Below are 15,057 nucleotides of genomic sequence, written 5' to 3'. Positions count from 1 at the left end.
GAACAAGGAGGTGTTAACCTTCCTTCATTGTATGGAAGATAATCTCTGATGTGTTCTTGATGAGATGGTCTGTGTTGATGTGCCATTTTAGAGCAACAGATATGGGCATGGGCATTGGCATTGTAAGTATGGGCCTAAGAGTTTTTCGTTGATGGAGATTGTTGGCCGTTGATGGAGATAGAGGCCAGTGATTGAGACCACAGTGACCTCAAAAAAGTTGTTTGCACATCATGTGATGACTGTACACTTTTAGCTGATATTGTGCTGCATTGTTTTAATAAATGAGTGATAATGATGGTGCCATCTGGATATTTTCACTCGATAGGTTTTTAAGAGGCCGATGTTGATACCGTTATCTAAAGAGCAGGGTTGCCGATGACCGATATTATAATTATGTATACAATTGAATTATTACAAAATGAGATGCATCGAAAATTGCTAAATTGCATCCATTAATATAGCTGTAGGGATTATAATTGGGAAAACTTCTGTTAAATGGTTAAAGTTTGTTAGGTTTAAAATCATTAAACAATAGATGCAACTTTGTAGTAAAAACTTTGTGTATAATTGTAGTAGGTTCGGTTCTTTTGGGGCAATTGAGGAGTCAGGAGGTAATGAAGCAGTGCAGGCAAGTCTTTTATTTTCTGCCTTCAGCGTCCTGTATGTTTAATGCACTCAATTCACATAGATTCTTCACAACACTCAATAAGAAAACAAAATTTTAATGCACTCAATACATGTCAAGAAACCCCAGAAACTGTCTCGCCTCCTTTTTGGTCTTGGGCCTCAGAAAGGCTGCGATTGCTGCGGTTTTGTTAACCTGGGGACGCACCTGCCTGTGGCCCAAGTGGGACCCCAGAGACCGAACTTCCACCAACTTAATTGCGAACTTCTTCGGGTTGGCTGTGAGCCCCGCCCATCACAGCGACCTCAGTACAGCTCTCAGATGTTGCATGTGCCGCTGCCAGTCATTATTATAGATAATAATATCATCTAAATATGCAGCAGCATATGCCTTATGGGGTCTGAGAATTTTGGTGTAAGCCGTACAGTGTGGAATTAAGCCGTTTTTTTTCTCGAGATTGGAGTTTTTTTTAAGTTCAATGTTGAGTAAATTGAGCTGCGCCCAACCGATCGAGCAATTCGTCAATCCAAGGCATTGGGTACATGTCAAATTGGACACCGCATTCACTTTGTGATAGTCTACACAGAACCGGACCTTCCCGTCGCCCTTGGGTACCAGAATCCCCGGACTGGCCCAATCGCTGTGCGACTCTTCTATTACACCCATATCAAGCATCGCCTCTAATGCTTCCTTAACTACCTTTTTTTGTGTTCAGGAAGGCGATGGGGTGGCTACGAACCACCGTCCCCTGGGTGGTCTTGATGTGGTGCTGTGACACTTGTTTTGATATTTTGTTATCCAGTGCAATGCAATTCATATTTAAGCGTGACTTAAGTGTGCAAAAGTGTCCAAATATGTTTTGGGGCCACAGTCTATTACTAACTTTCAGGATTTTGAAGAACTGTGCTGTGATATGAAGCTATTTTTAAATGAGAAGAAGTGAAGTGGGCCGAGTACAGAGCCTTGTGGCACACCTTTGTTGATGGCTAGAAGGTGGGAGATGAACTTAATCTGCCTTGCAGAAAAATGCACTTGGCTGCATTGATGCCAATATTTCTGTTCAATAGGGTGGATGGTATTAAAACATAAGTGAAGTTAAAGCACAGGATGGATGCATAGGTGTCTCTGGGTTATGCAATGTATAGTATGGTCAATGCCAGGTCAATGGCATCTTCCATCAATATACAAGAGTGGGCAGCTGTTTTCAAATTTCAAACTCAACTTTGAGACTTCAAAGACATTCCTAAGGATAAATATGGTGGACCTGCCAAAGATTGTTCAATATGAGCCATGTATAATAGCGTAAAATTTTAACTTACTAAATAATTCAGTTTACACTCTTGAATGCCATTTTTCACTTTGTTCATGTTTTTCTGGGTATTGGTACATATTGTATATTTTACCTATAGCATCATTTACTGGTATGGAACTTATATTTCTCATCTGTGCTTTCTGATGTTTTTTTTTAATTTTTTTATTTTGGAGCTTCACAGCCCAAGTTCTCATTTGCTTTCATTATACACTGCCTGGCCAAAACAAAAACAAAAAGTCACCATATGGATTTAAATAAGCAGATCCTAAAGAGCCTATGATTGGATCATTATTGCAGTGATTTCTATGTTTCAGCTGGCAACAATTCTTTTAACCCTAACTGATGCAGTGTGTAGCTTTTCATTTTCATTTCTTAAACAACCATGTCGGAAGAAGTATCCCGTGGTCATGGAAAAGATATTACTGTGTTTCAGAAGGGGCAAATTATTATATAAGGAGATTGCTGAAATCACTGGAATTGGGTTAAGAACTGTCCAACGCATTATTAAAACCTGGAAGGATAGTGGTGAACCATCAGCTTTGTGGAAGAAATGTGGTCGGAAAAAACATCTTGAATGATTGTGATCGGAGATCACTAAAATGCTTGAAGTTACATCGTAAAACATTGACAGTAGGCTATGTTTAATAGTGAAAGTAAGAGCATTTCCACACGCACAATGCAACGAGAACTTACAGGGTTGGGACTAAACAGCTGTGTGGCCACAAGAAAGCCACTTGTTAGTGAGGCTAATCGGAAAAAAACAACTTCAATTTGCTAGGGAGCATGAAGATTGGACTGAGAGCAATGGAGAAAGGTTGTGTGGTCTGATGAGTCCAGATTCACCCTATTCCAAAGCGATGGGGGCATCAGGAGAAGAAGGGAAGTGCATGAAGCGATGCGCCCTTCATGCATAGCGCCTATTGTACAAGCCTCTGGAGGCAGTGTTATGATCTGGGGTTGCTTCAAGTGGCCAGGTCTAGGCTCAGCAACATTATGTGGCAATAAAATGAAGTCAGCTGACTACCTGAATGTACTGAATGACCAGGTTATCCCATCAGTGTATTTTTTCTTCCCTGCCAGCACGGGCATATTCCAGGACGACAATGCCAAGATTCATCATGCTCAAAATGTGAAAGGGAGCATGTGGAATCATTTTCACACATGAATTGGCCACCACAGAGTTGTGACCTTAACCCCATTGAAAGTCTTTGGGATGTGCTGGAGAAGATTTACGGAGTGGTTCGACTCTCCAGTGGTCAATACAAGATCTCGGCCAAAAATGTATGTAAATGTTGTGACATTGCATAAGGTTGTCGAAACAATGCCACAACAAATGCACACCATAATCAAAGCTAAAGGCGGTCCAATGAAATTTAAGAGTATGCAACTTTTTATTGGCCAGGCAGTGTATGAAAAAAAGACCACGATGTTCTTCAAAAATTAACTTTTTCTGTTGCAAAGGTAATACAGGTTTGGAACGACATGAGGGTGAGTAAATAATAACTATTCCTTAAAGATGTTTTCCCTCTGCTCTTTGTTTTTGAAGGCATGAGCTGTTTGAGAAGCAGCTCGCACTACTCGAGGAAGCTGAAGGAGGCTTTGATAAGTTTACACGCAGCTATGAGAGTTACGGCGTACAGCGGATGCCAGACAATAGTCTTTTCTTCAAGGAGTGGGCCCCAGCCGCCGAGGCCTTGTTCCTAACTGGAGACTTCAGTACGTCTTTTTTTTAATTTTTTTATTCTTTTAGATAAAAAAAAAAAACATGATTGGTTTGGCAGTTTCAATGGGACATGATTCCAGATTGTACAGTTTAAAGGGGTAGTTCACCCTAAGATTAAACTCTCCATTAAATGGGAAAGATTGACCAGTACATTCTGCAGCATTTCTCTTTTTGTGTTTCATAGAAGAAAAGAAAGTAATACAGGTTTAGAATAACATAAGTAAATAAATGCAACAGCTTTCACATTTTTGGGTTAGCCATTCCTTTGTTTCAAAATATCTTTTAAATAAAAGGTAATATATTTGGTTTATTTTCAGTTTGTTTGTTGTGCAAATATTGGAGCATTAGAAAAAGCTGAAATTTTTTTAATAGAGTACTTGTCACAATTCATACATCATAAAGTTATGTTATTGTACTGATGCAATTGTTTTGTTCTAGTACAGAATTGTATAAATCATACAAACACGTTTTTCTAGAGTTAGGCCCAGGTTCATCTGCATCTTATGTCAGTTTGTGGTTGGCTGTTTTCTTCGATAGATTATTATTTTTTTTTTTTATCTTAAACTAGATGAAAGAAAGTTGTACGGCTTAGGACAAAAAGTAAAATCCCTTCCAAGGTTGTGACTCCAGCCAGGTCTCCTAAGCAACCAAACTGGCCCAGTTGCAAGGGAGGGTAGAGTCACATGGGGTAACCTCCTCATGGTCGCTATAATGTGGTTCGTTCTCGGTGGGGCGCGTGGTGAGTTGAGCGCGGATGCCGCGGTGGATGGCGTGAAGCCTCCAAACGCGCTATGTCTCTGTGGCAACGCGCTCAACAAGCCACGTGATAAGATGCACGGGTTGATGGTCTCAGATGCGGAGGCAACTGGGATTCATTCTCCACCACCCGGATTGAGGCGAATCACTACGCGACCACGAGGACTTAAAAGCAAACTGGGAATTGGGCATTCCAAAATGGGTGTAAAAGGAAAAAAAAAATCCCTTCCAAGGTTATATGGACAAGAAGGCATGCAGTCAGAAGTCACTAAGGAGCTTTCTTTTCTGTAAAAGAAGTTTGGCATAGTGTTTCTCACTAAGAAAGTGCATGAATGCAGGATTTGTAAGCATTTGCCTGCACTTTCTAGTCATTAGGAAGAAGTAATGAGGCAAACTTTACAGACTGCAAGACAAATTCTGTAGTCTTTGATCACAGGGCATTACTTACACTGCTTTTAAATAAACAAATGATTATTAGTAATTATTTCAGAGAGAATTCATAATGTGAAACATGTATATTCTATAGTCAAATTGTGGTAGAATGTTTGTACCAATCAATATTACATTTAATTTTTGGTCCTCTATTAGATGGCTGGAATAAATTTTCACATCCCTACACTAAAAAGGAGTTTGGGAAGTGGGAGCTGCACATCCCTCCAAAAGAGGACGCGACACCTGCTGTCACCCATAACTCCAAGATGAAGGTGAGCAGATGCATTAGCTGCAGTGTTTACTTCATTAGTCTGAACGAGGCATTGAGGTATTATGAAGCCCGTATGCACTGGCGAGATGGCTTTAATGTTCTTCCGTTTTATGGATGGTTTGTCAGTATTAAAGATACAGGAGCAGCTGTGACTTTCAAGCCATTTGTTGCTCCTCAACAGCTTATGTTTTTAATAACGGCAAACTAATTTGTATTTTTACACTCATGGGGTTTAAAACATGGAGGTTTAATTTTAAACAAATTAAAGCACAGTCCTGGGGGATCAGTCAGACTGTTTCCTATGAAAGTAAAGCAGCAGCAAAACTCGAGAGCTTGTAGATTTGAATTTGAGAACTTGTACAATAAATGTGTATTCGTAAGTTGAAATTTACACTCACAGCAATGATGTGAATACTTGTAAAATAAAAATCTGTTGCAATCTGCATTCACAGACAATAAGCAAAAACCTGTGTTTTGAATTCAGAGCTGTAGACAAATAATCACAAATGTGTAAAATGACATTCACATAAATACGACAGACACAAACTTGTATTACATATTTACTTTTGTACTTTAATTCACTTTCGCAGTACAACCACAAATCGGCAGTTACAACCTCTTAAATATGGCACTGCAACTTCAAATCTTCCTGCCTTTATTTTTGCGATAAACCTGTAGTAAAACTCACTTGTGCACTTGTAAATCAAGATGTGAGAGAGCAAACTGACGGGGCCAATGAAGTTGTGACCAATCACAAGAGCTAGAACAACTGATGCCGGACCAATCAAAACGGATCATTGTACTTTCTTGATGGCTGAATCTATTCTCCTGCTGCATCTGAACTACAGATATAGAAATGCATTTTATGGCATTTTAAGTATTCGTTAATTTCCCATATTTGGATGTCAGTATGTGATTTAAATGAAAAGTGCACATAACCATGGTAATCTCAAATAATCATGATTAAAGCAAGTCATCGCGGTCAGGCAATTACGTATGTATTTTAATAAGTCCTAAACTATATATCTTACTCTTTAGGTGTCAAGGTGTACTTTCTTACTGCTTGATTTTAAGGATTGATCAGCATGGACGGGCTGATAAAACAGTTTAAACAGACTTTTAACTAGAACTAAGAAATGAATTACTGTCATGTAAAAGACATTTAAAAATTAGCTTGGTTTTATTCTGAATGGATAAATATATGAGCAGAGTCTAATTTCAAACAGAATGCACACTGTGCACAATATTATCTTTATTTCACAAGTGGGTTTCTTACAATAATTACAGTACCATTACAATTCATATAAGCAAGTACATTATGGATTATGTAGATTTAACATTTGCTTGCTAATTTGCAACAATGCAGTATTACAGCATTGAAGTAGAAATACGTATAAGGGAAACGACTAATTGAAATAATAATAATGAAATTATAAAGGCATGATTTTTAATCTTCTATAGATAGTCAGCAAGCGTGATTAATATAGTTACACATTCATGTAAAAATACGAGAATTTTTTGGAAAGAATAACACTTCAAAACAATCAAACATATTTCCATCCAAGCACTTAAGGAAAAACATGACACCAGACTTTGTTTAGTTTAAACATTTTAATAAAAATGAAATAATACAGATGTCATAAAATGACTGAAATATAGAAGAATGCTGCAATCTGACAATTTAAGAATTTGTCAGCTGTCTCTGTTGTCATCATTAATTCATCTCATTTTATCTGGAAAAGATAAAACGTTTAGGAACCGCTCTCTGGTGATAATTCAGATTCTTTCTTCACTCATATACCTATTATTACCTAACCTCTATTTAATATTTTCATGTAAATATGGAACTCGTGGCATATGACAGCTGGCTGGATTGATGCATCACATGTAGTTTTACCGAATACAAACATCCTGCAGAAACATTTCTTCAGAGATTGCCATCCTTAGACATTACATGTGTGGTCTGTTGACACCGACTTCTGCATTGATCAGTTTGATGAAATCGTATCATTTGATTTGTTACATGATAAACTCACTCTAAATAATTTAATAGTCAAGTTACTTAACTTATCCTGCCACTGCATCAACTTACGAATGCAAAGTTCTCAAATTAAAATCTACAGGCTCTGGAGTTTTGCTACTGTTTTACCTTCATAGTTTCCTCAGTTATAGATATTAATATATGTATTTTTGGAAGCGCTCAAATATCATTCACGCTTTAAACTTTTAACCATGTTTAGATGACATAATATGAAAGTCACGAAAAAAAATTCCACCAACCCTATCTGTGTGGTGATTACATAAATATATTCTTTTCTATTCTGTATTTCTTTATAGAGACCGTATATGAATGTATTAGGGCTGGGTATTGATAGAGATTTCCCTATTCGATTCAGTTCCGATTCACAAGCTCTCGGTTTGATTTTAATTCGATTCATATGGGTGTATATCAGTTATAATATCCATTTTGTTTACATATGAAAGAAAATCTTTCCCAGCTAATGCTGTTAATTTTTCAGGAGACCTTCTAACTAGGTACATTCTGAAGATATTCATTTTGCAACTTAGATTTGATTTGTTTTTCATCATTTTGGTCACATTTTAGTTTTTTTTTTAAATGTACAAATCCATCAATAACTATGATATTATATTGCATATATGGACTCACTTTATTTTAGGTGTCTTTAACTACTATGTAATAAAGCATTTGATACAATGTACTTATAATGTACATATGTTTTGTTGCATTGTACTTAAATTTAAAGTACTTGCATTTAATTACATCTATAGTTAGACTGTTAACCTAAACCTAACCCTACTCCAACCCGATACCCTAACCCTAGCCCTACTGTACTGTCTTTTAAAATATATAACAAATTGTACTGTATATTTTACAGTTAATATTCATTAATCGTTTTATTTCTGTAGCATTTTTACAGTTTTTACCGTTAAAATTACAGACATTTTTTACAGTGTATATATTGTATTGTATGTATTTAATGTTAGTACAAAGTAGTTAAAGACACCTAATATAAAGTGGGACCGCATATATTATTGTTTGTTATATTTTTATTGTTTGATGCATAATTTATACTATTTACAAGTATTTACATTGATTTGTAGAACACAAGCTAAAAATCGGTACTGTCACTCTAAGAACACCAGCAATTCAGTAAAGTCTGTCTGTAAATGAGCGCATATTAACGAGAGAGGACTTGAATGGCTTTAACTCATCTGTGCTATTCGTGATTAGAATTAAATGTTTATTTTTTTGTTATGTAAGGGTATTAAAATGGACATTATTTAATGACAATTGGATTGCGTGGATCTCATCTTTGGACATATTACATGAAACGAGTCAAATCAAACCTTTACTTTCAGTGAGAGGATCTCGGTGCTATATTTCTTTGCCACTATACCACTTGATCACTGGTTAGTTAAATCTAAACACTTACCAACCAGTCGCTAATCACAGACATTTTTAAACCCATACTGATTTACTCGCATTGTTGTGCATAAAGTAAAAGATTGATCTTGGGATTTAAGAATCGATATCGAGATCTTTCAGATGAAGATGGCGATGCATTGGAAAATCTATATTTTTTTACTCAGTCCTAGTATCTATCTGTAACAGATAGTCAAACCCCTCCCACTCATGCTGTCCATTATGTCATGAGACATGCTGGCAGAAGTATGATTGATGGCAGGTAGGTGACACTTACTGGGCGTACTCACCTTCTCTGTTGCTATTATCTCCTCGGGTCAGGAAACGGACAAAAAGATCCAGATGCAGGTGCTGGCCCTGCCCCAGTTCAGACCCCCCAGACTAGACTCAGCTGAGTATAGTGTCAACCACATTATGTTCCTTGTGAAAAGTGGTTCACTCTGATTTGAAGTGAGCAGGAATTGGACTGCCCTATTCCTTTTGAGTCACACAGTCACGTATCATAACAGAGTGACCTTGAATCATTATAAGACACTTTCCAAGAATACAGTATGCTATATTGTGGTGTCCCATGGCTTTTTAAAAAGTATTGGAGGCCTGAATTCCATGTTTTTTTGTTGTGAAAACTATAAGATATGTTAGATAAACTATTGTCGTACTTTAACTGACTGTAGCATGAAAAGTAACTATTTTAAAACACACCAAATGCCTGTATCCCCTCTTAAAAGGGTAATTTTAGCCTGTCCCCTTAAGAGGTCTTGACCCTTTCGACTGTATCCATCAATTAAAATTATTTATTATTACACAGGTCTCTGGAATACTTGATTCTGATTGGTCAATCGCGCCATCTAACGGTCTAATATTTCTGAATAACATACACGCATCCCAGGATTAACTGATATCAGGCTGGTCATCTGTATTGCGTCATCATTCCTAGTACTCCTGCAACTCTATTTTTTTTCCCTTTTGCAACAAATGTAATGTTCCTTAAAATTGAGACACCCAAAAAACATAATGTGTACCCTTTTTACAGTATGTTTGGAAGACAAGAAAATAATCAAGCCTGATCTTCTGAAAATTATGTCACTGTGGTGACATTTTTGCAAAGTTATATTACATGGTTCAGTATACGTGTTGCGGCAGTTGGAGTTAACTGTAGGGGTCATAACATGAGGAATACAATTTTCTTTGATCCTTTGACATATCAGGGGTCATTGTACTATAAAAACATACTGTAAGTTTCAGAACTCAAAACTTCCTCCTCACTGCAAAAAGAGCATTTGTTGAAACCCAGCTGCCAAAACGAATCCGTTTCTACTTCCTTCACATTGTGATGTCACACTGTGCTAGACATTTGAAGCTGACCGCCTCCACAACAACACAAACGCATACTTTTACCTTTAATCACTTCTGTAGCCTGCCCACTAGTGGTGAGCATTGATATCAAGAGCAGAGAGCCAGTCAAAATAGTGGGTGTTTACCAACCCGATCTCATGAAAAGTCGTACATAATTAACAAGTTGGCTATTTCGTATGGTCTCGCACAATGTTGTTCGCATAAACTCGTACGACTTCATCACGTGCAAATTCCCGGATGGGTAATGCGGAAGTAAGTGCGAGTTCCACGCACGAGGCGTTAAGGACATACTTATTAATATTATGCCCTTACCCAAACCCCTTATCTAAACTTAACCAATCAGTAGAGTGTGTAAACATGATAGGAAACTGTTGTGTGTGACAGAAGCAAGTAATTGTCGCGTATTAGATGGCAACGAAGTCCAGCGACGTCATTGGCTGTAGCGAAAGTCATAGGAATTCAAATAAGTGTAGTCGCACAGTATCATACGAATTAGTCAAATTTAGAAAAGTCGTACGAATCCTGACCATTTCGCCACGAGAGTGTGTTGGTGTTTACTGTCAAGTCTTAAAGGAGAAGCAACACCAAAACAGGGTCAGAATGAGGGTGGAAAATAATCATGTTTTACAAATATGATTTTTCTTTGTGCAAAAATGTTTACTAATACTAGAAGTGAAAATTTTTAAAATAGCAAAAATGGCATGTCTTGACCCCTTTAAGTCAATAAAACCTCCCTACCCTAAACCTTAAACCTGAACCAAACCGAATGCAAATGTGGCAAGACAAATGCACTTTCTGAAGCAATCATTTCATTTTGTGGTGCTTCTATGACGCTTTCGGCTCAAGTGTCGATTCGTGTACTCATCAGGACTCGGACACCAATCCTTTGCATCGCAAGAGCAACAGTCTATTAGTTATGAACTGACAATGAACAAATGCGAAATTGTAAAACAGTTGTTATACAAATTAATTTTGACTTCATGTTGATTTTAAAGTCACACTCCCCCTTTGAATGCCCGTTATGAAGGACAGCTTCTCTCATCTAATCTGAGACTGGGAGTGAATAGTTTCGATCTGGCTATATATAGTGTTTGTCAATAGTACATAAATGACACTTTCTGTTTCTGATCAATGATTTTGTTGCTGTGTGCTTTTTAATAACTTTATTTAACACTTTGACCCCGATACTTTGCATCGCAAGTGCAACGGTCTATCAGTCGAGCTCGAAAAACTTGCAGATATTGTTCAGTTGACTGCATTCGTAAAGTTACTGTAAGAAAAAAATGGTCTATTGTTTGAAACTAATATTTGTCTTATATTTGTGGGAAAAATAAGTTTATCAATCACTACAAATCAAAACTTGGTCCCAAACTATCTAGCCTCTATTGAGTGATATCGTAATTTACACAAAATTTGCAGGCCTGTTACCCATTCTGTTTTTTTATTTGAAAAATGTTGTCTATTTAATTTGGATGTTTATTCAATATTTATTGCTAGAAAACAACAAAATCACACAAATCAGGGTTTTATCAACTGTATTTAGTCCAACATTTTGGTAATCGGGTTGCGAAAATTGCACACCTCATAGGAAATAAATGGCTTACTGTATATCATATTCAGTGTGACGTCCTGAAGTTGATGACCATAATTTTCTGAAGGTTAAGCTCCTCCCACATTTTTTAAAGAGGCCCAGTTTTGTATCTTCAGACCCTTTGTGTGGAAAGTGCCACAAAGGATGTTTGAAGTACTTGTTCACTTAATTCAAGCCAATTTGGTTATATAAATCCAATAAAACACATCTATAATTTGACTGCACAGTGACAGACATTAAATGAACTCCATTTAATACAGTAAGAGTTTTGTTGCTATCCATTTATCCTCCACCCCCCACTCCTTTTCCCCACCATCAATTCATCTGGCTCAGCAGCCATCCATTCTCAACGTTCTTTGTCTGTAATTGTATAAACTGGCAGACCCGTGGTGTGGCAGTTTGGTGTTCCAATGTGTCTTCGGTAGAGGAGCCGTTAATGATGGGGCCCCACTGGGACTTTGCTCTCTAGGTCACAGTAGGTGCCAATGGCTCACTCATTACCTTTCACCAGCAGCTTATGGAAGTTACCATTAAATGATCCTTTTGCTTTTTGGCCCGAGAAAGGGAGGGAAAGAGCGTGTGAGAGTCAGGATAGAGAGCTCCCGGGGGTGCATTCACATGGAAAGAGATGCTATGTTATCGATCCGCTCTCCCATATTGACAGTCGCATGAGTGCATTCAGCAGTGGGGAGTGAGGAGAGGAGAGTGACTTTAAGTAAGTAAGACCATAGACTGCTACACATCCTCTTTTCTTGCTCTTGTTTGGAAAACAAGTGCCTCAGACTGATTTTCCACTCTTTCTTGGTGATCTTTCTTGAAGTGTATCTGTTTTCAACTCATTTTACTTCCGTAATGTGACACACAGTGGCACCAAAATGTATGTGGACACTTTTGGAAACGTAAGTCACACTTAAAAATGTATGAATGCCATTGGATTAGATACAATGGTGGCTGGTAGATGAAAAGAAAAAAAAAAACTTTTATTTAGCTTACATACTGTATAACACAGTAACAAGTCTTGGATTATTTCAAGTGAGTCAATTAATTCAGTCAGATTTCTCCAGTCAGCTCCGACTGATTCATACGTTTTGTTAATTCACTAGCAAGAGCCGGCTCATGAGTCATTCGTTTGTGATTCGGACATCACGGTTAGCGCTGTAATTGATTTGATTGGAAATTGGATTACACTGGTCACGCATTATCTTTCACGCTGTAGACTCAAAAGAACCGGCTCAAAAGAGTCATTTGTTTGGGAGTCGGACTATACTGGTCATAGATTCATTGGCAGATTTGCAGCGCTGAAAAACACAGTCAGTTTATTTAATTCCGGTTTTCTGTCTGCATAGTCGGAAGGATGCATATCAAGAACCGATTAAAACTTACTCGCACATTAACTCGAAATCCGAGAGTGTTCTTTCCTTCTTCACAATGGCATGAATGGTCCTAAACATTGCCTTCATCTTTCTTCTAGATATACTAACTGAGGATATTGATGATCTGCGGGAAACTAGCTAAAGGCCATTCTGTCTAAACACCTGCGGTCTTGCTGACTGTAGGCCAACAGAGCCCCCTTGAGGACAAAACTGGAACATTACTTTTAAGATCTGTCACAGACATTAATAGAAAGGAAAAAGCAACCGTCACTGCAAAATTCACTGGCCAAATAGAAAATGTACCTGCATTTGGCCGGGTGTAACTTCGTTATTTTTATTATATTTTCGGTTCATTTGAAGTGTAATTTGAATTTAGAAATAATTTTGGTTACATTTTTTCGTGTATCAATAAATTAATAAAAATTTTGGTCCCCACGAGGGAAATGGCTTATAAACTATGTTTTTTTTTTGAAAATGTAAAAATGCAAAAAGGTTTCTGTGAGGGTTAGGTTTAGGGGTAGCATTAGTGTTAGGGGATAGAAATGATCGTTAGATCTGTATAAAATCCAAAAAATGCATGGAAGTCTATGGAGAGTCCCCACAATGATATAAAAACATAGTATGTGTGTGTGTGTGTGTGTGTGTGTGTGTGTGTGTGTGTGTTAGTGTGTGTATGTATCAATGTAACATGAAAAATGTCTTGAAAAAATAATCAGAAGGCATTGCAGAGGTGAATTTTATGTGTGTGAATTTTCCTTTGTTTTCTATGAGCAAACAAATACAAACAAACACTAAGGAGCTGAAATCAACTTAACCATCTTTATTCAACACTCCTTTTCCAAGTTTTACCATCCACCTAAAACAATAAACTTTTGTGCAAACATCACATCAGGTTTTCTGGTTGACTCTTCCCCTAGAAACCATCATAAGTACAGAATATATCAAACAATTATTCAATACTCAAGTCTTCACTTTTCTCTGTCTTTTCTTAAACAATATAGTAACTTTCCGAGTTGAATGGAATGCAGCAAGAGGCAGATTGCTAACGTTAGCTAGCTAGCTTTGCATCTAGCATCACTTACACTTAGCTTACCTTTCTTTATGTTTCCTTTCTAAGTGCCGATAAAAGTTTGATGTGGTCCCAGCCGTCTCGGTAAGCATTGCAGTGCAGAATTTACATACTGCTGTGTGTTTTCTTTTGGACACTTTTTTGCAGAAGAACTCTTTGTGGTTTAGGTCAGTGTTTCTCAACATTTTTTCTGCCACAGCACTCTTTTAACGATTAAAAAATCTCATGGCACACCACTATCCCACATAACCATTGTTGATAGTTTTCCTTTTCAAGAACTTGTCCATGTTTTCTGTCTGTCTTAGTAGCATGAACTCGTAATGTTTGAAATTCGGCTATGCAAAAAACGCAAGGAACATAGGTACGCTGTATAATGAGGCCACAGATGCCAAGAGCGCGCTAACTGGATAATGAAAATACTCATTTGTGTCTTTGCCAATTTGTAGATTTGTTCTTGCAAATTAATTCTTGCAATGGCACAGCAAATAATTTTTTGTTAATTATTATTCATTTATTTACTGTATTTTCCGGAAATAAATTCGCACCTGACTATAAGTCGCACCGGGTCAAATTCACGTTGTTGATAGAGAGAAAAAAAACACAAGTCACACTGACAGAGGTTGGATACGGCAGGCACTAGGACCCGGGAGCAGCCACCCGGCCTCCATTCACCGGTTCAGATGTCAGACACGCTCCGTTAAGATTACAGTACCTCATGAATCTACACATCGTATCACAGTGTTTTTGGACTTGTTTAAAACAGGAGAATTTGCTGTTAGTAGTCGTATGTAACAATTTCTCGTATTCTTTTTATGTTTCATGAGAGAAACGCGACAAGTAAGCCACATCTGTTCATAACATCTGTAACTCTATGCTGTGCACAAATAAACATCTTTTAGTCTTTGAGTAAAACAATACACCTGTTGTATTCTATTCATTCATTCGGTTCTCTGACTGAATATTTTTACTACATGTGTGATGATGAAGCATCATTTTGTGGGCATGTGAGAAGTTGCATTTGACAGCGGACTAGAGATTGTTAGAACAATAATGTTATGATGGACAAAATATTTAAACTGGTTGCATAAAATACTTTGTAATGGA

The 15,057-nt window shown here is 37.4% G+C and overlaps 1 protein-coding gene across 1 annotated transcript in view; it reads left to right on the top strand.

The window, feature by feature from the left end:
- LOC127421889 (1,4-alpha-glucan-branching enzyme-like) overlaps window positions 1–15,057 on the top strand; it is a 280,638-nt gene that overhangs the window by 35,807 nt on the left and 229,774 nt on the right. The window contains exons 2-3 of the mRNA XM_051665092.1: window positions 3,484–3,653; window positions 5,005–5,120. Coding sequence (XP_051521052.1) covers window positions 3,484–3,653; window positions 5,005–5,120 — 286 coding nt within the window. The remainder of the gene's footprint in view (window positions 1–3,483; window positions 3,654–5,004; window positions 5,121–15,057) is intronic.

The sequence above is a fragment of the Myxocyprinus asiaticus genome, chromosome 31 (genome assembly GCF_019703515.2).
Source record: "Myxocyprinus asiaticus isolate MX2 ecotype Aquarium Trade chromosome 31, UBuf_Myxa_2, whole genome shotgun sequence".
Lineage (NCBI taxonomy): Eukaryota > Metazoa > Chordata > Actinopteri > Cypriniformes > Catostomidae > Myxocyprinus > Myxocyprinus asiaticus.
The sequence above is the reverse complement of the archived record's forward strand: the minus strand, read 5'-3'. Positions and strand labels throughout refer to the sequence as shown.